This window comes from Leptopilina boulardi, unplaced genomic scaffold (assembly GCF_019393585.1).
Source record: "Leptopilina boulardi isolate dan_hultmark-lab unplaced genomic scaffold, ZJU_Lbou_2.1 LbouV2_362, whole genome shotgun sequence".
Lineage (NCBI taxonomy): Eukaryota > Metazoa > Arthropoda > Insecta > Hymenoptera > Figitidae > Leptopilina > Leptopilina boulardi.
Window position 1 is genome coordinate 1,166,726 of NW_026137932.1, and position 25,231 is coordinate 1,191,956.

The window sequence follows — 25,231 nt, forward strand, 5'->3', positions numbered from 1 at the left end:
CGTTAATATATAAATCGTATAAATTCAAATTTAAACAAGTTCAAATTATATATTTGTAAAATAAGCCAGGTTATTATAAGGTTATTTTACAATTATGGAAAAAGTACGCATTCCTTATCCTGGTATTCTCGATCAACTACCGCACCCTGCTCTAGTGAAAAATTAATGACATTCTAATTAAAATTAAAATTTACTATAAAGTCACTAAATTTTCACTAGAGCAGGGTGCGGTAGTTGACGAGAATTATGACAAATAACGAGTGGGGATAATTGTATCTTACCACGTTCCTATAGTTATTTTTTGTTCATTATCTTAATTGTAATTATGTCTTATAACGAATTTATATAAAATTTTAAAAAGAAAATTCTGAATTATAATAAATTTTAATTTAAAAAAATTTTTAATTAATCTATTAAATTTGATAAATTATAACATTTATTTCTATTATTTTTAATCCCTTGATAGGTATACTAAGGTTTTTGGGGTCGCTGAATCCAAATTTCAGGTCAGATTTAAAAAATTCAAAATGGCGGACCCAATATGACGGAAAATTTTTAAATTCATCCGATTCCTTTAAAATTCGGTACTCGAGGGTTTTTGGGGTCGCTGAATCCAAATTTGAGGTCAGATTTAAAAAAATTCAAAATGGCCGACCCAATATGACGAAAAATTTGTAAATTAATTCGATTCGTTTAAAATTCGGTACTCGGGGGTTTTTGGGGTCGCTGAATCCAAATTTGAGGTCAGATTTAAAAAATTCAAAATGGCGGACCCATATGGCGTCCAAAAATTTTTAAATTGACCAGATTTGCATAAAAATGGTTCATTTAGGGTTTTTGGGGTCGCTAAACCCAAATTTCAGGTCAGATTTAAAAAAATTCAAAATGGCGGACCCAATCTGACGGAAAATTTTTAAATTAATCCGATTCCTTTAAAATTCGCTACTCGGGGGTTTTTGGGGTCGCTGAATCCAAATTTGAGGTCAGATTTAAAAAAATTCAAAATGGCGGACCCAATATGACGAAAAATTTGTAAATTAATCCGATTCGTTTAAAATTCGGTACTCGGGGGTTTTTGGGGTCGCTGAATCCAAATTTGAGGTCAGTTTTTAAAAATTCAAAATGGCGGACCCAATATGGCGTCCAAAAAATTTTTAAATTGACTAGATTTGCATAAAAAGGGTTCATTTAGGGTTTTTGGGGTTGCTGAATCCAAATTTGAGGTCAGATTTAAAAAATTCAAAATGGCGGACCCAATATAGCGTCCAAAAATTTTTAAATTGACTAGATTTGCATAAAAATGGTTCATTTAGGGTTTTTGGGGTCGCTGAATTCAAATTTCAGGTCAGATTTAATAAATTCAAAATGGCGGACCTAATATGACCTAATTACATAACCTCAAATAGAAAATATGGTTTTCGAATAACAAAAAAGTATATAATTAAAATATCTGAATGTAAATTTTTTAGAATAAATTTCCTACTATGCCCGAGAGTTTGTCTCAAAAATTTTTGTCCTCATTGGTCCATTGTAGGTTAAATGATTAAAAAGTGCCCTATAAAAAAAATTTCTTTTATTCAAAGAAATCAATTTTTTTTTGACAACTTTTTATATGATACAAAGAAAATTTATTTGTTCCAAACAAATTATTTTTGATTCAAAGAATAAATTATTTTTGTTTCAAAGAAATTTTTCATTTAATTCAAATAAATGTTTTTTTGACTCTAATATATTAATATCAAAATATCTTTGATTTAATGCACGAATTTCTTTTTTCTTTATAAAACTTTTTCGGACAAACGCAAATCGTATATCCGAAGGCATATCCCTTAATTGAAAAAAATCAAATTTTTTTTTCACTTTTAGAGAACATAAATATGAAATAAAATTTTTGTAATTTCATCAAATTTTTTTCATATATACTTAACATTTAGTTGTTACAGTTGTTATGCTCTAGTCTGAAAATACTAACGAAGGATTAAACGATAACCAGAATAATGTCATAGTTGAGAGGAATTTAAGTGAGAAAACTAAGACACGTATTATGTTAAATGGGCTCATTGCCGAATTTTCGAAACAAGCGACAACTTAAAATTGATTAAAAAGCTCCAAAGTCAAAATAAACATTTTACACAGTCGTTATACACAATTGTCATATATTATATTAATTATGTCTCGTAAATAATAAAAAATTTAAATTTTCAAAAATAATTCCTAAAAATTTTTAATTAAAATTTTTGAAAATTCGCGCCTAAATAGAACTTTTAAATGAATATTTCAGTTAGATAAATAAATAAAAAATTCACATTATTATTTGATAAAATAAAAATTTGCTTAAGAGTAAATATTAATAGAAAAAAAAAAAAAATTTACTAATTTTGGAGCAACAACAGATGGAATGTGAATATAGTATATTAACGAATGCTATCGCGAGAGTAAAATCGACTCATGATATTTTTAAATCTGACTCAGGAGCCTACGATTTTCCTCGGTAAATATTCCCCATATCGTTAAATTGACGACACGTTGCACAATTCAACGAGAACGATGCTTCACTATAAGTTCCTCCAATGTATATTTATGAAAAAGTGGGGATATCCTGCATTTATTTTTAGAATTTTGAACTTATAAACTGACCCACATCCTATTCATGTGATGAATAATTTTCTCTTTAAATATCATATCATTATCGTTTCTTTTTAGGTAAAGATCGATAAATCTAAGTATTATTGATATATCGAACTACTATATTGATATATCGAATTCTTATCAATATATCGAACTACTATATTAATATATCGAATTCATATCAATATATCAAAGTACTGTATTGATATATCGAACTACTATATTGATATATCGAATTCTTATCAATATATCGAAGTATTCTGTCGATATATCGAAATATTAAACTGATGTATCAAATTTTTATCGATATATCGATTTTTTTACCGTTATATCAATTTTTACTGATATATCGAAGTATTGTATCGATATATCGAAATATTGTATCGATATATCGAAATATTGTATCGATATATCGAAGTATTATACTGATATATCTAAGTATTTTGTTGATGCTTCAATTTTTTATCGATATATCGAAGTATAGTATTGATATATCGAATTCTTATCGATATATCGATAAAAGTAATATGAACTGATTTATAAATTAGTTTTAATATAAATTAATTTAATGATTAATTGAAATTAATATTAAATTGTCTTCTTTTTGCAAGAAGAAAAATTCACTTTAGAGTCATAAAGCACATAAATTTTTGTGATTTATCACTGAAAGTGTTTCATGGTTAACAAGGTCGTCCTAAAAAGACCTCTTTGATTCCAAAGTGGAAAATATGGTGCCAATGACATTACTCAGTCAGATTCATAAATATATATATATAACATTTTCTTTAATGTCCCGAATCCAAAACACGCAACGCAAGAAGACGCACCTGTTTGCTTAAAAGCCGCATGGCTCAAGTGCCTATATAGTACCATCAAAAACTGGATCACACAATAATAACCTGGTCCATATATATATATATATATATATACATACATATTTCAAAGAAATAAGAAAATATTTTAAGAATGTTATTGCTTTCCTTGAAATCTGAAAAAAAATTATTATTTTATTTACATTTTATTTACGCACTCTAATGCATAGAAAATATTATCAAATATAAATATTAGTATAAATATAGAAATTTGTTATTAACAATTATTATTATTATTATTACTATTATTATTATAATTATTAATAATAATAGTTATTATTGTTAATTAGTTAATTAAATTAAATTATTTGTAATACTAAAGACCATTAATTAATAAGTGATATAATTAAGTCATTAATTAATTAATGGCCTTACTATTATAAATAATGAAATTAACTAATTAACAATAATAATTATTATTATCAATAATTATAATTATTAATTTTATAATAAAAAAAATAAAATAATACAAACAATCTGACATTGTTGTTTTAATTTTAAATGTATAAAATAATTTTTAAAAATAATTTTTATAGAATGTAAATAATTTACACTCCTTGAATTTTGCATCTTTACATATTAATATTCCTAAGTACATAAAAATCCTAAAATTAATAGTTTTTGGCATAAACATATTTCTGCTGAGTCAAAACATATTTGAAGACAAAAATAATAATAATAATAATAATAACAATAATAATAATAATAATAATAATAATAATAATAATAATAATAATAATACAAAGATTAAAAAAAATGAGTAAGCAAAATTAAAGTTTTTGTATATCAAAATATTTATAAGAAAATTATTTATACTAAAAAGTAATATATTTATTAAAAAAAAAAGATAATCTAAACAGTAAATAGTAAAAATTATTTAAAAAAATTTTTTTTTTTTTTACAAAGCTGTCAGTCTATTGTAAAAATACAGTTATATACAAAACGTATACAAAGTATTTATTTTGGCAAACGAGTCATATTTAAAGAATTTTGTGATTTCTGGAAAAATAAATTCCTTAAAAAAAAATTATATTTTATATTATTAAAAATTATTTTGAATTTTTTTTTTTTAAATTTTACATCAAATTCAGTTTTAGCGACTCAAAAAACACTTCTAAATAAGAAATTAAAAACCAAATACTTTAAATTTAAAAAATGTCCGCCATTTTGAATCAGCCATTTTTATATTTTGGAAATGTAATATAAAATTTGATTTTTTAATGACTGGAACAAATTTTTTTTTACTATAAGAAGTTTCAAACGAATTTATAGTCAAATTAAAAATTTTTTAAGGACATGTCATAGACATAGAGCTTCAATGGAAAAATCGCATCGACTTTGATCTGCCCTTAAGGAAAATGGAGGCCTTAACATAACCTCAAAACTGAAAAGTGGTATTCAACGCAAATCAAAAATTAGTAAAAAATTAATTATATGTTGGGTTCAAATTTTTCTAAAAAGTGTATATAACCTTCTAAAATTGTTATTGAAATTTTAGAATTTTTTTTTTTAGTTTTGAGGTTATGTTAGGGCCTTTAATATATTCTTAATCGCTTTCTATGAATGTTAAAAGTATCTTAATTTTCATCACAAAAAAAATTTTTGTAAACTTTTTTCCGTTAAGGATTTTGAAAATGCGATTTTGATTTTTGAAAATTCGCGATCAAAAAAAAAAAAAATAATCTGTAAAGTTTTATATGTAAATCTACGAAAATGGATTTTTTTGTCCTTATTTGGATGTAAAATTTTTGAGGAAACTAAAATTTTTCTTGGACGCTTATTAGGAAATGAAGAAGAAGAAGAAGAAGAGGAAGGAGAAAAAAAGAGATGTCAGACACGACGATTGGAGCACAAGGTCCCGAAAATTGAGCGGCACCCTTCAACATCATCTTTACCAAAATGAATAACCCCTCTAATATTAGAATCGAAAATCCAAAGCGTCGTTTACATTTACCCACTTGGACAATTTCTGAGAGGCGTGGGCTGAACGAGAGTGTTACGTTGTATGTCTTGAGGGATATAAAAACCGTTGGCAATTGCCATCGGCACTTCAGTGCTCCTCGACTATCCTGCAAAGAATCTCCCAAAAAAACAAAAAAAAACATGGCTCTCGAACGTCAAGTCCGTGCCAAGGTACACTTCAGGATTTTCAAAAATTCTTCATTTGTGATTAACAAAAAAAAAATTCTAAATTAAAAATTAGTAATTAAATTAAAAAATCTAAATCTGAATTTAATTTTCAATCTGATTTAAAGAATCAAGTGCAAAACATTTTAGTGTTTCCCCCCCCCCAAGTGTTACAAGAAGTGAAGAATGAATAGTGTTGTACCCAAAAGAAATGGTGACTTTATTCTGATTAATAATGGAAAACTTGTTTATTTCACAGATTGCTGGCAAACGTAATCCAGAACAGGAAAAGGAGGCCCAAGAATGGATTGAATCAATCATGGGAAAAAAATTCCCAGTCAATGAAACATTTGAGGATGTTATTCGCGATGGACAATTACTTTGTCATTTGATGAACAAAATTTCACCTGGATCAGTGCCCAAAATCAATTCAACTGGAGGACAATTCAAAATGATGGAGAACATCAATTTGTAAGCAAATGAAAAATCATTCATTTTAAAGATTTTATTTTTTAAAATTTTTTTTGTGATTTTAAAAATTAATTGTTTGCTGTACAGATTCCAGAAAGCTTTGAAAGAATATGGAGTCGATGATGTTGATGTTTTCCAAACAGTGGATTTGTGGGAGAAAAAGGACATAGCACAAGTCACAACAACTTTATTCGCTTTGGGTCGTCAGGTACAGTTTGCATATTAATTATTTATTTTTTAATCATTAAATAATTTTTGCTAACTTTTTAACCAAAAAAATCACTTCGCAAAATCGTATTAAATCAAAATTATTTCATACAAAAATTTGTTCTACAAAAAAATTTATTCTCGGCACACTGCCAAACTTTTGTTTTACTCTCTTAATCTGAATTAGTAAAAATGTTTATTAATTTGAATTAGTGACTCACTTTTTGCTTTAGAATTAGTCAAATTTTACTAATTCAGAAGCAAAAAGTGCGTCACTAATTCAAATTAATAAACATTTTTACTAATTCAGATTAAGAGAGTATGATTATAATTTTCTAAAATTCCAAAGTATTTTTCTTATATAAATAGAAATTAAAAAAGAGAAATTATTTATAAAAAAAATTTGCTCTATAAATTAAGAAAAGAGAAATAAAAAAAATAAATTTTTTTGCAATTAATTTTCTCAGACCTATCGACACTCAGACTGGAAAGGACCTTATTTGGGACCAAAACCATCCGAAGAATGCAAACGTGACTTTACAGAGGAACAACTTAAAGCCGGACAAACAATTGTTGGTCTTCAAGCTGGTTCCAATAAGGGTGCAACTCAAGCTGGACAAAGTATGGGAGCAACTCGTAAAATCCTTCTTGGAAAGTAATTTTTCAACCCTCTTCCTCACCTTTCCTTCTCCCATCCCTCAAAAAAAAAAAAAAAAATCCGCGCGTATTTAATTTTATATGTATATATATAATATGTTAATCTAATGTTTAATTATATTTATTTTACCTTTTATTACTGAAGAATATACAATATGTACACTCTCTCTATAATCTAGAATGTCAATTGATTTATTTACATTGCCTGAATAACGAAACAAAAAAAAAAAAAAATTTTTTTAAATAACAGAACAACAGGATAAAAAAAAAATTCATTCCAAAAACTGAGAAAATTTTTTTTTTTAGAAAATAAAAATGTATAAATTTTCATATATATACATTTTTCAAAATAAAATTAAACGATTTTTTTCTTTTGTCTAAAGAAAAATTATCGTTTTCCTTTTTTTTTTTTTTTTAATTAGTAGTATTATATAAAAATCTTAATTTTTATTTATAATACGAATTATATATATATCATTTATAAATCATGTTAAATTAATATTTTTCAAATAAAATATATTATAATCAGAATAAAGTAGCTAACTATTGAGTATTCAATTATTAACCATTCATTTGATTGTAATAATAATAATAATAATAATAATAATAATAATAATAATAATAATAATAATAATGGTAGTAATAGTTGTAGTAGTATTAGTAGCAGTAGCAGCAATAATAATAATAATAATATAATAATAAAATTATAAAAATAGTAATAATAATAATTCCCCTCCTTGATGTGAGCAGATTTTTTTTTACATTCAACGAAAAATAGAAAAATAATAATTTAAAAAAAGAAACGTATTTTTTTTAATAAATTAATTAATTATCAAAAAAAAAAATCTAGATTTATAATAAAAATCTATTTAAATAAATATCCATTACTAGATAAAATGAGTCTAAAATTGAATTCAAACATTAAAAAAATATTGTCAGTAAAACAAAAATTTTGTATCTATTTTTAAAAATCCATAAATTCTAATTTCTCGGTCTGTTAAATTTTCCGTCATTGACGATACACTTTTTTTGTAATAAAAATAGTTTATGACATCAATTTCTTTGTAATTTAGTAATGTTATATTTTTGAACTTTATTGAAAAAAAAAGAAAAAAATTTCTTTTCAATGTTTTTCACAAAAAGCCAAAAAAAAATTATTTACTTTTTATCTTAATTAAGAGAGAGAGAGGGGGGGGGACCTATAAGAAACGAAAATAGAAAGAATTTTCAAATTATTCCACAACTATATATATATATATATACACGATAATTTCGTGACAAAAAGTGGTGGGCTGTATTTCATGAACAGGGAAAACTATTTTTGAATATTTTTCCTTCACACATTTACCGCGTGTGTGGCTAATCAAATGTTGTCGAAACGGAACAACTATATAGTTTATATTATAAACAATGTTGGAAATTTATTTTTGTTACAAAATAGCGATTTAGTGATGAGACTCATGAATAATGAAGTTATAAATAATTCTTCAATGTTAACTAATTGTTTACAGAAGATGTCCTTTTTGAAAAATTTTTAAACATACACACATATATTTATATATATATATACTAGGGGGCTCTATCCCCTATCCCTCTTCATCTGTGATATTTGGGCTGATTTTGAGATTATGTTCGACTCTCGACCTCCCGAACATCATATTTAGAGGTTATGTTTGCCTCTTGACCTATGGCCACTATGGGTCGTAGGTCTTGTAGGGGAGGGGGTGGGGGAGCTTCATATTTTATCTAATTTTGAGGTTATGTTTGCCTCTTGACCTGCGATATTTGACCTAATTTTAAGGTTATGTTCACCTTTTGACCCGCGATATTTGACCTAATTTTGAGGGTATAATCTAACCTGATCTAAACTAATCTAACCTTACCTAACCTAACCTAACCTAACCTAACCTAACCTAACCTAACCTGAAGGTCAAGAATTCTTGAAACAGCGGCGGCGGCGATATCTTTTTGTAATATAGGAAGATATATACATAATTAACGTAAACTCTCAAAAATTAAAAAAAAAATTATTTTATTTGAATAAAAGTTGTAATTATTAATTATATCATTTTTAGTTTATAAAATTTTCGATAATCTTTTTTTTAACCGTTCTGCAACTTTATCAAAATTTGTTGATAATAATTATTATAATAAATATAGTTAATAATCATAATGATAATTATTATTATAATATTAATAGGTAATAATCATAATAATTATTATAATAATTAATAACAATAATAATTATTATTATATATTATAATTAAAATTCTTTATGACAATATTCTTTTCAGAAATGATCCTTTATTTGATTCACAACTATTATTAAAATTTAATTCCTCAGAATTAATTGGTATGTACATCTCCTTTTTTTGCATTTTTTGAATTTATAACCTTAAAATAGTTCTAGTTGTAAAATTAATCTTTTAGATGAAATAAATTCTGATGAGGGAATCGGTACCGATTCCGAAACGTTAAAGATGTTTCTTAATATCTTTTACTTGTCCTATAAAAAGCCATTAAATCAAATTTTACTATATTATATTATATATATATATTTTTTTTTTATTTTTGGGAAATTTGCATACAAATACCTTGGCTTCCGCATGCATCCTGCGGATATCATGCTTTATCAATTTTTAAAAAAAATAATAAAAACGATAATCAATGTCAAAGCGAAATTAACAGCATACCAGAAAAAAGATTTTAAAAAGTTAATAAAAATTATTTAATTATATTATTTTATTGAGTTCTAATAATCTTTTATTTCAATAGTTCAGCATAAAATAAGAAACATATATTTTTTCTTATACTTTTAAATTTCCTAACGTTGGAGCAAAAAAAAAAAAAAAAAAAAAAAAAAATGACAAAGAAGTTACTACATGTATAAGCCTTGAACTTTAAAATGATAAATTTCGCATTATTAGCTATATTGATTTTCAAATTTCCATGGAAACAAAAAATGTCAACATTAGAAACTAGAAAAAATTAAAGTAAGTAAATTATACCTTACTATGAAATAAAATTGACTATGCAACAAAATTGTTTTATTGTAAAACGAAAAATACATTAAAAAATGAAAGTGGTTTTAAAAATACAATTATTTTTTTTCGCAACAAATGAAAGATTTTTTATTCAGTGCATTTCATATAGTAATACATACAAAATATTGACACAAAGAAAGTTAGGTAGTTCAAAACATTTTACATATATAAATACTGGAAAGCATTAAACAAATCCTTTATAATGCAAAAATGACACAACATAATTACTACTTATATTTAATTCCAGTTATGTATAAAATTATATACGCGATACAAGATCCCATATTTGATTCATTACAAGAATTTTCAACAAGGTACAACAAATTTTTCACAAAATGTGAAATATGGTATAAAATGGAATTAAAACTGTGCTGATTTTTAAAATGCGATTGAAAAGCATTGAAATGAATGATTTGAACTGTTCTTATATACTTAGTAGCAGAATGTTTCACCATACTTGTAAGAAGCCATTTAAAATGAAATGAATAATTATTTTTGTTTTTAAGTTTTAATTACATTTTTGGAATAGAAAAACGTCACATTATTTTTTCCGTTTTTTCAGTATTAAAGGGAATTAAAAAAATTACAAAATTTATTCTGCATATTTTGTTTAAATTTAAAATTTTTACGATTTGTATATTAACGGAAATTTAATAATCTCGAATTCGAATTTTTCAAAGAAAAAATTGTAAATTTAATCTAACTTTCATTAATTCTAATATGAATGTGGCATATAATTGGAAAAAGTACTAATTTTTATTTCTTATTGTACAAGTTACCCAGTCCTGCTTGTTGTCATGGTAACGTTCAAGAGTAAAAGAGATACACAAATTCACTGTCTTTTTTGATCTTGAACGTTACCATGACAACCGGCAGAGCTGGATAACTTTTGTACAAGAAATAAAAATTTTCCATTTATGCCACATTCATATTAGGATAACTGAAAGTTATAGACTAAATTCACAAATTGTTCCTTTGATAAATTTACAATTAATTTTTTTTTTATGTAAAAATATTCTAATCGAATTTTCCCTATGCTCATAAATTAGCCATGAAAACAATTTTTAAAAACAGCAATAATTCTATCACCGAAAATATTAATAAAAATTTCCATCACAAATATCATAATGGAAAGAGTATAACCAATAAAAAATAAATATAACGAAATGAGCATTATTTTTTCTTTTTCTATTAATTCTGGTGGATCGACAATGTGAAAATTTTTTGGTTCATTGCCAAAGAAATTCTTTAGTAAACCACCTTCATTGATTCTCAAGATAATTTGATGAAAGCGAACAATATATGGACTATAATTCCTAGAGTGTAAAATTATGTGAGCCTGTATCACAGGTTCAGACAAAACTTTTATATTCACATTTCCATAAATTTGCAAATAATAACGAACAACTGTTTCAGCATCTGACAAAAAACAAGTTACATTCCGATAATCAATTAAATACTTTACGCAACTTTTTCCATCATAAGTTTGAATAGCCCTATTTCCCAATTCTTTAATATAAGAATTAATAGAAATGTATTTTATTTGATCCTTTAATAAATGCGAATTGATCATTGGAGTCAAAGACGATGCGGCCAATTCTTTAAGACTTGTTATTTCCGGTGTAGATTGCAATGAAAGATCCAAGATAACTGAAATGACATAACCTGTATAGACCATGCAAGCAATTAATAGCGATCCAAAAACAATTCTCTCCTTTATCTTTAATGGTTCCTTAACAATGGACATTCCCATAATAATTTGACCAATGTTAAATGTTTGCCATGTATCTTGATTGAATTTCATTAAAATAGCAGTCACTTTAAGCACAAAAATTGAACCAATTGTTGTCACGATCATAAAGAGAAACTCTTGTGAAAGAACAATAACTTTCAAAAGTGTTGATGATTTTGGAATTATAGCTTTAATATCTTGAAGACCAATATAACCAAAATCTAATACTCGAGAATCTAATTGATAATAATAAGCATATGGACTTAACAACAATTCAGCTTTGTTTAAAAATAAAGTATCACGAAAATCTGATAGAAATCCAGATGATCTACTTTTTTTCATTTGAATAAGATTGGCTCTACAATTCATTCCTTGTGCTAAGAGAGTAGCAAACTTTTGAATTTTGTAAACATTTGCTAGTGTCCCTTTTAAGAAAAGGAAATTTATTGTATAACCATGCAAATCCTGTAGTTTATTCGGAAACCATTTTCTTTTAAATGACATTATTGAACGAGTAGAATTTTTCTTTGTAAATTGATTAATTTCATATAAAACAGGTAGCTTATTGTCTCTTCTTTTCTTCAATAAGACCCGATTTTCTTGTTCATAAACTAAAATCGTAATGTCCAAAAAATCTTTTCTCCAAAGATCTTGCAAAATTTTGTTTTCATTCAAGTTATCTGATTTACGGGAATTCACGATTAGACATTTTGGTTCTGATGATTGACTGGATAGAAATTTAATTAGAAATATTACCTCATTAAACTGCTTAATAGTTTTACTGTTTATACTGTCTTTTTCTACAACAAACAGCGTTGTCTGGCCAACTCTTTTAAATTTTCGCTGCAAATTTACATATATTTGTCTTTTATTTTGAAAATTTAATTTATAACTGAAGGATGGAAAATCATTTTTGACTGTTCTTAGAAGATATTCGACTGATTGATCTGTTTTATTGTTTTGATCGTCAAGAAAGAAAATTATCTGATGAAGCTTCGACTCTTCCTTCAGATACTTGACTAATCCATTGTAGTAATTTTCAGTTAAAGATAGTCCTAGGATATTTTTCCAAATTAAAAAATTAATAAAACAAAACACATAATCATTTAGTTTCATTGTACGTATCTAATTGGGTTCACAAATTAATTTTATTATCGAAGAAAAATGTTTATTTTTCAACCAAGACTTTTTTTTAATGTTTTTGCTTTCACAATTATAGACGAGAACTTTGGCAGTGAATTGTTTTCATGGATGACTGAAAGTGTGAAAAATTTGTTATGAACTTTACAGTGATTTTATGATTTAGAGCAGATATATAATTTTTAGTCATAAAATGTTGTGTTGATTGATTTTATCTTTCCAAAAAGCTCAAAGTTTATAATTAGAAGTAATTCAAAGGACAAGCTAGAAAAATTTCTGATATTCCTTGGTTTTTATATATATAATATATGTGAAAGAAAATTTTACCGGAATTGAGGGATAATCGATAATAGATGAATTATTTTGAATATTATTGTCTTTGAATTTGATATTTACAAAGAAATAATTGAAGTTAAAATTTCCTAGTTATCATATATAGATAAAAATACTATTTATTATTAACGTAAAATAGAGTATAGAATTATTTACATTATCGTTTGTCGGTAATTTTCTACTATCGGTCGATAAGGAATAATTTCCTAACTCACTTGATAAGGTTATCTAAGTTTATTTGCAGAAGAAACTCAGCTGATAACTTACCACAAAATTCAAATACATAAAATGTAAATTTTTTTATATTATAAAAGTTATCAATAAAAAAATTGATCTAACATTTTGTTATCAGATGAAAAAATATTTTTTTGGAATTTCAAGTACAAGATTATTAAAAAATTATGAAATATAAAAATAAATAAAAATGAAATAATTTATAAAATGTTAATTTGTATCGTGTGAAAATATTTAAATATAAATCTTCAAATTTAAAATATGATTCAACGAAAATATTTTAAGTGTTAACTCACTAAAAAATTTACATGTATTTTGAATTTCTATCTTGGCAAAAAATATATATAATATAAGTCTTAAAAGTTTATGAAATTGTTTTTTTACTGCCGTGTTTTGTGTCATAATAAACAAAAAACAACATATGGAATTTTCATAAAATTCAACATTTTCACAGGTCGTCAGCTTACGTATTGAAATCTTTATGTAAGTATTTAAGACGACTCTGAATATATAAATGTACGAAGACAATTTCTTTGAATTACATGAATTTCATAATCTATTTTTAATGCAGACTGTTTCGCGAGCACCTTCTCTCTCTCTCTCTCATATTTTCATTTTTCATCTATGCATCTCTTTCTTTCGACAATTTCAGAATCTTGAATATATGGCGTGCCTGGGGGAAAAAATATGAGACAGAGAAATTTTTATGTTAAGAGAATCTTTCAAATGTTGTTTTTCAAAAAGCGTTTACCTCAGGAGCAATGACTTTAAATTTCCTATTTATTTCTCTAAATCCTGCGCGCGATAATATTTATAATAATTAGAATTTTTTCTATAAAATTAAAAAAATTAAAAATTAATTTTTTTCGTAACTACTTTTTTTATATTATTTTTTGCTACATCAATTAAAGAAAATTTTACTTATATATTTCTTTAATTGAAAGTTACATCGAGACTTTGGTGTCAGATTATAGATCGTCTACCATATAGTAATAATAATCATAAAATTTTTCAATTAATTTTCCTTTACAACTATTTGTTTCATTAAAAAAAAAAAAAACGGAAAATATCGCCTATAGATGCTCCCAAAAAATTTTATTAATGTTTAGCTAATCATGTCTTTTTTTAGCTGTAACATTCTTTAAAGTTTTGTCTTTTCTGAACTGCAAAAATACTTTTTTTCTACATTGTAACGGTGTGTTTACAATGCAAAAATGATACTCATTTTCGGATTTCATTGTAGAATTGGTCTAAAGTAGAGGGCGGCAGGGCTTTCCAAATCTCAACTATAATCGATCTGTAAATAAAAGAAGAAAATTTTGCCAAACCTGGAAAAAAAATTAAAGACGTTTATCAATAAAGTGAATTTTTTATTTATAATTTTATTTTTTATTCAGACTTTCTTTAATTCAAAGAAATTGTTTTTAATAATTTTAAAATACTTTTGAATACTACTATTATATTTTATTTATTAGAATGAAAATTCTTATGGAACGATTCAACAATCAAAAGTGATGAATATTGTAAGGAGTATGGCAATAAATCACCGCGCACTGACTCTTGGCAAATCGACGAGAAAGAAGGCTTTACAACATTATTATAACATGTGTGACTCATTCGAGAGAAACGAGAGAATATACTGTTTGCGGTATATACACATATATACATATATATAGCAAAAAGTGCGAATTTACATACAAAATGAATTTCTATATTTATTAAGAAGTGAGAAAGTTTTATAATTATATTTCAGTGATTATTAGTAATAATTACCATATAGTATACTATTTCAATATCATTTACAAAATTCAGAATAAAATTTTTTCTTTCGGTTACTACGAAATTTATTTTCAATGGAACTTTTGAAAAATAAATAAATATGAATCAAAATGTTTTTTTTTTTAATTTCTTTTTTAATCCTATTACTTTAATTGTGGCATTATTCGAAAAAAAGAACTAAAATGCGTGGGAGTTGTGGATATATGCTGAATTTTGGAATACACACACTGACCTCAAGGACGAGCACTCTAAATTTAATCTAAAAATATAGTACATTTCTGAGCTTTCGATAGTCCAAAGAAAACCAGGGTCGGTAAAACTAGAGATTATCATTTACTTATATAAAAAAAGAAACATTTATAAAATTTATAAGCCTATTAATTTTAGAAGATATTTTCTAAGATTTATAAGTATAAATAATATAAATCCGCAGAGATGGAATAATTTATATAAAAAACCAATCCCCATTATTTTCCACTTTAATGCTCAATTTTTTAAAGTCTTGCAAATATTAAAATTATTAGAATTTTACCTAAATTTTCAGGTTATGTTTGTTTCTTTCTTAGGAGGAGATTTCCCGCTAAAATTTGAGGTTATGCCTATCGGACGTAACTTAGCGGCAATCCTAGGGACTTGCGGCTATATTCACAGTCAAAATTCACATAAATTTTGAGGTTATGTTTTCGTTAATTTGTTATGGAGGATGATTTCCCGCCAAAATTTAATTTAAATTTGAGGTTATGTCTGTCGGACTTTAAAGTGCGATGTGAAAATACATTTTATATACTTATATAGTACAAAATTGGAGTAACTTAAATTTTTTTTTGATGAAAATAAAGAAAAATGGAAAGCTACATTGTTTTTTTTTTATATATGAAAAAATATGTTTTATATTTGTGTATTGTGTGAGAGTTGTTGGAGAGGAATGTGGGCGAATATATAAAGAGAGACAGAAAATGGCCCAGTTGTCGTCGTAGCACCCGAAATATTAGAATATCCCACGCGCGTAATACAATCCCGATTCTAAAGGTAACCAAATTTAGCATGTGCTAGCAGACGCCCTCGAGACATTTGTATACGTGCTGACTCATGTCAAAAATGAAAACCAAATGATTTGTCGTTAAATTATTAATTAATATAATGCACTTCATAAAATATCATCTCAGGATTATAACAATAGTACGATGCATATATAGATATAATACATTAATACCAAATTTCTAAAGTACTTTTGTAAAATATTTCTAGAAATGAAAATAATAATATTATATAAAAATATTTTTATTTATTGAGGTTATGTTATGTATTTTGACCTATTTATGAGGTGATGTTTACTGATTTTAACCTAAAAACCCAATGATCTTAGAAAAATGTTACCATGAATTTAGACATTATGTTTGCCCTCTTGACTATGAATTTTGACCTAATTTTGTAGGTTATGTTTCACAAAAACGGATTTAAAATAATATGAAATATATAATTTCAACTTTTTCTTCTGTTTAAATTATAAGAAATATATACACTACCGTCCGAAATTGTGCGAACGCTTACACCGCGAGTCATTGAAAAACATACTCGCGTGAAAATAAAGATAACTCTGAGAGAAATTAACGTAGAGACTTTTCCCTTATAGCGTTGGAAATTTTATTAAATTTCGAAAAAAATGATATCTATTTGAATGAGATTCCTTAAATAGGTTTAAATATATCATGTTACAAAGTTGAAAAAATAAATTGTAATTTTTTGCTTACACTGAGAGAAATGGATAGTAAGAATTTGATAGTAAAAAGAAAGATTGTACAAGGTACTATCATTGTGTTATTGACAAGAATCTACTATCAACATTTTACTATCCAAGATGTTACCCAAAGACGTAAAATATGTTAGCTTTTGGATTGTAGTCACTACTATCAAATATTGTAAAAATTAAATGTGAGCGCATGCGCTGATTGTGGTGTATACTTCGCCTATTCAATTGCGGTCCTTGTGTTTTCACGCACGTGTCTATATATAGTGAAAAAAGTTGTGAATAAAAAAATGGACGAGTTTATTAAAAATTTATTAATGTCGTGGAATATGGAATCTTTGATTCCATCTTTTGGAGGTACTTAGGTTTATTATTTTGATTGAATTAGCGAAGACTGAAGTGTGAACGTGTTTATAACCTCAAAACAATTTTGCGTTGTTTAGACGGTGAAATTGATGAAGAATCGTTTTACTTACTGAACAATGATACAATATCACTCATTATACCAAAACCAGAACCTCGCTTAAAATTTTTTAAAAAATTTCAAGATTACAAAAATCAAGTAAGTTTTTTTTTCGTTTGTATAAATATACATGTGTTTATTGAAATTTTTTTTTGGAAAAAAAATTTTTTCATATTTTTTCTTTTTTAAACTTAAAAATTAGTAAAATAATACAAATTCAATTGACTCTGTGAAAAAAATATACCGTTTGATAAATATATTTATGTTTAAGCAAGTCCTTTTTATAGACGGAGTGAAAAAATAGACATACTCTTTTTTATGTAAAAAGTTTAAAGTTTAAATTCTTATCGAAATGTCTTATTAAAATAAAATGAAATTATTTAAGTTTACAAAAAAAGCGAGGTTAGGTTCGTGTATATTTGCCACTCGAGAACGTAAAGAGATCGTATAAAATTTTTAACATCAAAAATTGTAAATTGTACAATCAAATTTCTATAATCATCTGATAGTAAATACTACAATCTTTATCGCTGTCTGTATATTTAGCACTAAATATGGTTGCCCTTAACATCATTATGTTACCCAGTAGCATAAATTTCTCTCCGTGTATTTCCTACCTTGACATTAACCTCTTGCATGGCCCAGGAAAATCGACGAAAAAAATTGTCCTTTAACATAATTATTCCTTGAAATCTAAGCTTTTCATTGATTCCAAGAACAATAAAAAATGTTGACGGGTTTGTCAGTAATTAAAAGAAAGGACGAGCGTGCACGAAAAAAAATTCGACCGTCAATCGCTCGATTTTCCCATCTCGCTGCCTCTTTCGTTCGTGCGCCAGGGCCGAAACAGAGGATTTTGATTAGGCGCTTTCCGGGCACCATTAATTTCATTATTTTTGCCTTTTTATGAACATAAATTATTTGTATAACGCGAAAGATATCATAATTGTGTTATAAGTTAATTATACAGTTATTAAAATTAAATAAATGTAATAAAATTTATATATTTCATTATTCAAAAATTCAATTTGACCAACGTGGTTTTTGATTCTTAATAATAAATTGTTTAATGATTATAAATATATTTTAATTTTTACAAAACTTTAATTGTATAATTGAAGAAGACTGAAGAAGGGGGACTTAAGAAACAAAAAATTATAGATTATGTTAACAACAGTTTTACATTAATTAAAAGTTTCTTTATATTTATATTAGCATCAAAATCAACTTTTATTGAATATTTTCGATATAATGGAATAAGAGGTATAATCATAGAGAGTTGTGTATATATATATATTTTCATTTAAAAATTTCAAAACATAACCTACAATTTTTGTGCTTCTTAGATCCCTTTCCTTAGAGCGAGAAAATTATTCTTTTTTTGAGAACACCCTAAGAGGGAAAGGAATATTATATTTAGCTAAATAAAATATTGTTCAATATTAATATAATTATTTTGATTTGTCGAATTTTGAAATCTATATCACAACACAGGGAAAACGATGAAAATAGTCGAGACGCAAACTCAATGTGTCATTTTAATCGGTTAATTGCAGCGATAAATCGACAAATGATAAAATACCATTAAATTACGTGAAATATTTCGTATTAAATATGTGTCTCCTTGTAAAATATTGCTTTACTTACATTATTAATGTTAATTTGAAAATATCGCAAATATATATATATATAAATTCAATCTATATTTCTCATTAGATACTACATTTTTTATTATCAAAAAAAAATTCCAATTTTGATTTTTTGTTTGTATTATAAATTTCGTTCACTAATATTAGATGATATTTATATATTATATTAAATAAACATATTTTTTCTATTCGACAAATATTACGCAGTTATAAGTAATCTAAGAAAATTATTATATTATATAAACAATGTGAATATAATTGCAAATAAATTTAAATAAATTAATTTCAGTCTCAATAAATGTTACACAATTATTATACGTTTTATTTTTGATCAAACTCTATCATTTTTAGATAGTTCCGTTAAATTATAAAAGAAAAAAATTATTTTTATTAGAATTTTTTTTTTCAATAAATTTTTATTTAACAGAATTTTTAGATATCAAATTTTTATTCGACAGAATTTTTAAAACGCCGAATTTCGATTTGTCCATAATTTGCAAAATGTTCGAACAAAAAAAAAGATTTTGGCACAATTTTGAAAAATTCACCAATCAGAAATTAAGAAAATTATTGTGATTGATGAATTTTAAGAATTACCTAAAATAAGTTCTATATTAAGTAAAAATTCCATCAAATGCTAATTCAAAAAATGGAAATTCGTCTAAAAAATAATTATATCTGAACAAAAATTTCTGTTAAAATTTTTCGAGGAATTCTTTAAAATAATCTATAAATAAATAAAATAACTTTTTTTTTAAGTTAAAAACTGATGATAAAAAGAATTGTATTAAAATTTTGCAGAATAATTTTATATTTTTTTTTATATTTTTCAGTATATTTTATTTAAATATTACTGATAGGCAAATTTTTTTTTAATAAAAACCTTGAAAAACCTTGGCTTTATTATCACGACAGTTCTAATGTTTAATCAAATTATTTACACAATCTTTTTAAATAACGCATTTGTTAACATATATTATAATATACTTACTATTTATGGCGTAATTTTATCTTCTGCGTTGTTTTTTTTTGCAAAATATTTAAACTTTGTAATTTAATTTAATTATTATTAAATTAAATTAAATTGCTTTCAAATAGTTTGAGAAATATTACAAGGCGAGTTTTGTAAATAAGCAGGGATACCAATCTCTGAAAACGAGATGATCTAAATTTGGCGGGAAATTTGAATTTTTTTTCAAAAATTTTAATTATTATTAAAATTCATTATTACTTTCATTGCATTAATTAAATTATTAATAAGTAATTAGATAATTATTAATATTAATTCATTTTTAATAAAAAATTAATAAAAAGCTGCCTATAAAAAAAAAATTAAACATCCTAAATATAAGCGTTATGGATGCAATGATTGCAATTTGGCAGCAATTTTATGTATTAAATTTTAAATAATAGATGATTATTAAAGAAAATTTGAGGAAAATTAAATGATATTTATTTATTTAAATTTATTTTTCGGCATAAATGCTAAATTTTTACATTTAATTTTTATTGACATATCTTATCGTGACTTTAGTGTAAATAAAAGCACTAATACATAAACATTTATACGCACTATATATAGGGGATTGAAAATCATTTTATGATATTACTTCATATAACTTCAGGTATGTTTGCGAAAAAAAAATCTTCTTTCATTATTTAATTTTCATTTAAAAAAAAATTATTGTAAATTATTAATTAATAAATTATGAATTATTAATATTATTATTATTATAATTATAATTAAATAAAAAAAAAATTTGAATTTTTCAAACTATTTTAAAAATTTTTTTTTTTTTTTTTGAAAAAGCGTAACACGTGTTACATAGAAAATTAAATACATCTATTTTTATATATTATATTCATTAGGAGATTCCCCTAAGTCATTCTATTCTTGTATTCAATAAAAATCACTGTTTTCCCAAAATACTTAAGTTTTAAATATGAAAAGAATAAAAAAAGAAAATTTATTTTTCAATTCATAATTATAATGAAAAATTACTTTACTGTTTAATATTAAAAAAAAAAATCCATTTTTTCTTACAGAAAACGAAAATTTACAACTGACGTTTAAAAATGGCATTAATTTTCAATTTCCTTTTTGGATTTAGTTTAATTCTCAGAGTTTTGTCCCTTGAGCAATGTTTACAAATTGATTCCAATGAGATTGCAGAAACTTTACAGTGTGGCAATTTTACAGCAAAACTTGGTTTATATTATGAGAATTTTTTGGAAATAACATGCAATAACAATGTTGATTTATCAATATTTGATTATAATTTAATATTTAAAAAAAATATTACCTACGCTGAGAGAAGAAACATTATTTTTATTAATTGTACTATTTTAGAAAGTACTAATTTCAAAAATATCGTTCAACATATAAACAATGATATTGGTTTAAATATCATTCAAATATTAGAATTTTCACAAAGTAATAAAATAATTTTATCACAATATAATTTGGAATTATTTAAAAATCTCGATTATTTAACTATTGAAAATTGCAATCAACTTAAAGTAAAACCTCACGCATTAGATAAATTGCAATTAATTTCGGTAATAAAATTTCAAAAAATTAAATTAATTCTCTTTAGTCGAGAAATTTTTCAAAAATTACAAAATTTAGAAAGCATATATCTTGTTAATATTAATTTAGCAAGAATTCCAAGAGGACTATTTCACGGTTTAACAAAATTGACACTAATTAATCTCAAAAACAATGTTTTAACCACCATTAACGATGAGGATTTTTCAACTCAAATAAATTTAATTGATTTAATTCTCGAGAACAATAAATTAACAAAAATTTCAAAAAATTTCTTTAAATCAAATCAATTGGAAACAATAAATTTAAAAGGAAACAATATAAAATATTTAGATGATAAAATTTTTAATAATCAATCTAATCTAATAGATTTGGATTTATCTGACAATAAATTTCAAATGATTTCGAAAAATTTATTAAATGGTTTAGAAAAATTATGGATTTTATCATTTGAAAATAATGAAATAAATTTAATTGATGATAATGCATTTAATGATTTATCAGCGTTGAGACATTTGAAACTTGGTCATAATAAATTGACAACAATTCCAAAGAATTTTTTTCATGGATTAAAAAAATTAAAAGTACTTACACTTGAAGAAAATAAATTGAAAACATTGGATAATTTAAGTTCACAAATTTTGCCTGATCTTAAAAAATTGGATTTAAGTCACAATCAACTCAATGGAATTCCAGATAATTTTTTAAATAAATTGTCAAATATGAAATATTATAATTTGGAAAATAATAATTTTTTCATCGTTATAGATAAATTACGACAACTCAAATATGTACAAGACACCGATTAATTCCAATAAATTAGCGACGAAATTTCTTTTTTCATATATTATTTAAAATTTGTACTGGTTTAATTTCAATTTTTTTTTGATGTTTTAAAGTAAATCAAAAACAGATTTTTACGTTTTAAAAATTAGGGAAAATTGTAATTATTATTAATTATTAACAGTTCTTGATAGGAAAAAAAAATAATGCAAACACTCAGCTTTTTTTCCATATTGCTGTTAGTATCGTTATTGTTAACTAGTTTTATTAATTTTATGCGCATTGTTCTGAACTTTAAAGAACTATGAAATATTTAAATATTATAGAAATAAATATAAAATAAAACAAAAAAAAAATTTTGTTCACATTATTCTGACAATTTAACTGATCAGTTTTATACCAAAAAAAAAAAATAAAATCTCAAAATGAGATCAAAAATTAATTTTACATTTTATTTTCAATTTACGGATATTCGTCTATAAAAAAAGTTTTTTTTTATGTGATTCTGATTAAAAAACAACTTTTAATAATTCATCTTACATTATTAAAATCATTCATTTAAATATATGATTTTTTTTTCTGAAATTATTTTTCTCTAAATGAAACAATTTTTTGGTAAAAAAATACATATATATATATTTCAACTTATCTTTTGCTTCTTACACGAATCTTTAAGGTTATGTTAGAAATTTTTTTTTATATAAGATACACTACCGTCCGAAATTGTGCGAACGCTTACACCGCGAGTCATTGAAAAACATACTCGCGTGAAAATAAAGATAACTCTGAGATAAATTAACGTAGAGACTTTTCCCTTATAGCGTTGGAAAGTTTATTAAATTTCGAAAAAAATGATATCTATTTGAATGAGATTGCTTAAATAGGTTTAAATATATCACGTTACAAAGTTAAAAAAATAATTGTAATTTTTTGCTTATTACCTACCTTGACATTAACCTCTTGCATGGTCCAGGAAAATCGACGAAAAAAATTGTCCTTTAACATAATTATTCACATTTTTAATAAATAATACAAACATAGATGAAATATGTCATAAAATAATATTTTAACAGATGCGACTAGCACTCTCCGAGTTATGAAACGTCTATTATGTGAAACTTCTCCCAGAGTTGGGAAAATATATAAAAACTATTAAGTATACTTGCTTTTATATATTTATTTATTTATAATTATTATTTAACGTGCCCTTAAAAATTAATTATTAATAAATAATTAGACATTTATTTATATTTAATATTAATTCATGTTTAATAAAAATTTAAAAAAAAAAATTAAATTGTAGAAAGAAAAAAGGTTGCGTAACGTAACACGTGTTTTATAGAAAATTAAACATTTCTATTTTTATACACATTAAGAGATTCCCCTAAATTACAATCTATTTTTGTATTTAATACAAGAAAATTTTCCTAAAATACCTAACTTTTAATATAGGTAGATAAAAATGATAAAAAAATTAAAATTTATTTTTCAATTTCTGTATAAATTAATGAAAATTATTTTATAATATAAAAAGAAATTCAATTTTTATTTACAGAAAACAGAGAATTACAATAATATAAATTTAGTAACATAACCTAAAAAATTCAGTTCAACTCACTTTTTCTTTCATGGAGTACTACTGGACTACTACTGCACCCTGTTCTAGTAAAAATTTAGTGACTTTATTGTTAGAATTAAAAGTTACTATAAAGTTACTAAATTTTCACTGAAGCAAAGTGCGGTAGTTGACGAGAATTTATGACAAATGGCGAGTGGGGACAATGGAAACCAACTATATTGAGTTGAATCACATTTTTAAATATTGTAAACCGACCTTAAGTGCGACATCAGGCCAAAGCCTGTCCGCCATTTGGCATAATTCTCGGTCAACTACCGCACTTTGCTTCAGTGAAAATTTAGTAACTTTATAGTAATTTTTAATTCTAACAATAAAGTCACTAAATTTTCATTGAAGCAGGGTGCCGTTAAACTGGAAAAACAGAATTTATTCAATTATAATAAAATCAAAATAGAATTTTATCTACACCCACTGTAAGCAATGGTTTTAGGAATTTAATTTTTGTAAATATTAATTTTTTTTAAATATGTAATTGCAAAAATGCTACCTTTCCGTTTATTTTATGCGCAGAACAAAATCCGAAGGATTGCATTAATGCGCAATGGAAATGTGAAGGAGGAGAATTAAATTAGATTACATAAATATTAGGCAAATTATTAACAAGTAAATTTAGCCAAAAAAAAAATGTAAATATAATATTTTTAAGTTCAAAAGAGAAATTTCTCAAGAAAATAAAAATATATATAAATGTTTCCGCGAAGAAATGATTTATTTAACAAAGCGGAGACAATCGCGCCTAGGGTCAAAGTACCGATGATCGTCGTCAAGAATACAGAAATGTAAATGTTATATTTAAGTCAGGTGGATGCTGCTGTGAGGGGGATGCTGCAAACCAAGAGATGAAGAATGTGGGGTCAATGTGACTCTATCTCGAGTTCGTCTATGCTGCCAAACGTCTAACTTTATCTCAACGTGAAAAATGCACACTATTATACACATAATTGATATCCTATTGGCTAAAATGTCACAAAAATTGAGTTACCGACAAATATGGTAGCTCTCCATTTTCGGCAAAAAAGATTATAAAATCTGTTTTTATTCTTATTCTCATTTCTTTACTTTTTTCAAGGAGAACAAAATTATTAAATTTTTAATAATCACATTTTTATTTTATAAAGATTAAAAAAAAAAATTTATTTTTGGTTCATCATTTTTGAATATGTCTAGTTCTGTGAGTT

General features: G+C 24.7%; 2 protein-coding genes across 2 annotated transcripts; both read left to right on the top strand.

Moving 5' to 3' along the window:
* Positions 1-5,465: 5,465 nt before the first annotated feature.
* On the top strand, positions 5,466-7,136 carry LOC127286489 (muscle-specific protein 20). Its single transcript, XM_051312926.1, has 4 exons — positions 5,466-5,633; positions 5,887-6,098; positions 6,186-6,306; positions 6,773-7,136. Exons 1-4 carry the CDS (start codon positions 5,604-5,606, stop codon positions 6,962-6,964), a joined length of 555 nt encoding a protein of 184 aa, XP_051168883.1. The 5' UTR covers positions 5,466-5,603; the 3' UTR covers positions 6,965-7,136.
* A 13,996-nt stretch (positions 7,137-21,132) lies between these two features.
* LOC127286837 (leucine-rich repeat-containing protein 15-like) lies at positions 21,133-22,677 on the top strand. Its single transcript, XM_051313444.1, has one exon. The coding sequence runs from the start codon at positions 21,160-21,162 to the stop codon at positions 22,438-22,440; it is 1,281 nt and encodes a 426-aa protein (XP_051169401.1). The 5' UTR covers positions 21,133-21,159; the 3' UTR covers positions 22,441-22,677.
* The last annotated feature ends 2,554 nt before the right edge of the window (positions 22,678-25,231 follow it).

Bases quoted from the DNA above. Each gene is read 5' to 3' on its own strand.
- LOC127286837 (XM_051313444.1), top strand. From the start codon at position 21,160: ATGGCATTAATTTTCAATTTCCTTTTTGGATTTAGTTTAATTCTCAGA.
- LOC127286489 (XM_051312926.1), top strand. From the start codon at position 5,604: ATGGCTCTCGAACGTCAAGTCCGTGCCAAG. The intron at 5,634-5,886 runs GTACACTTCAGG...TTTATTTCACAG, and splicing joins AACGTCAAGTCCGTGCCAAG to ATTGCTGGCAAACGTAATCC. The intron at 6,099-6,185 runs GTAAGCAAATGA...TTTGCTGTACAG, and splicing joins ATGATGGAGAACATCAATTT to ATTCCAGAAAGCTTTGAAAG.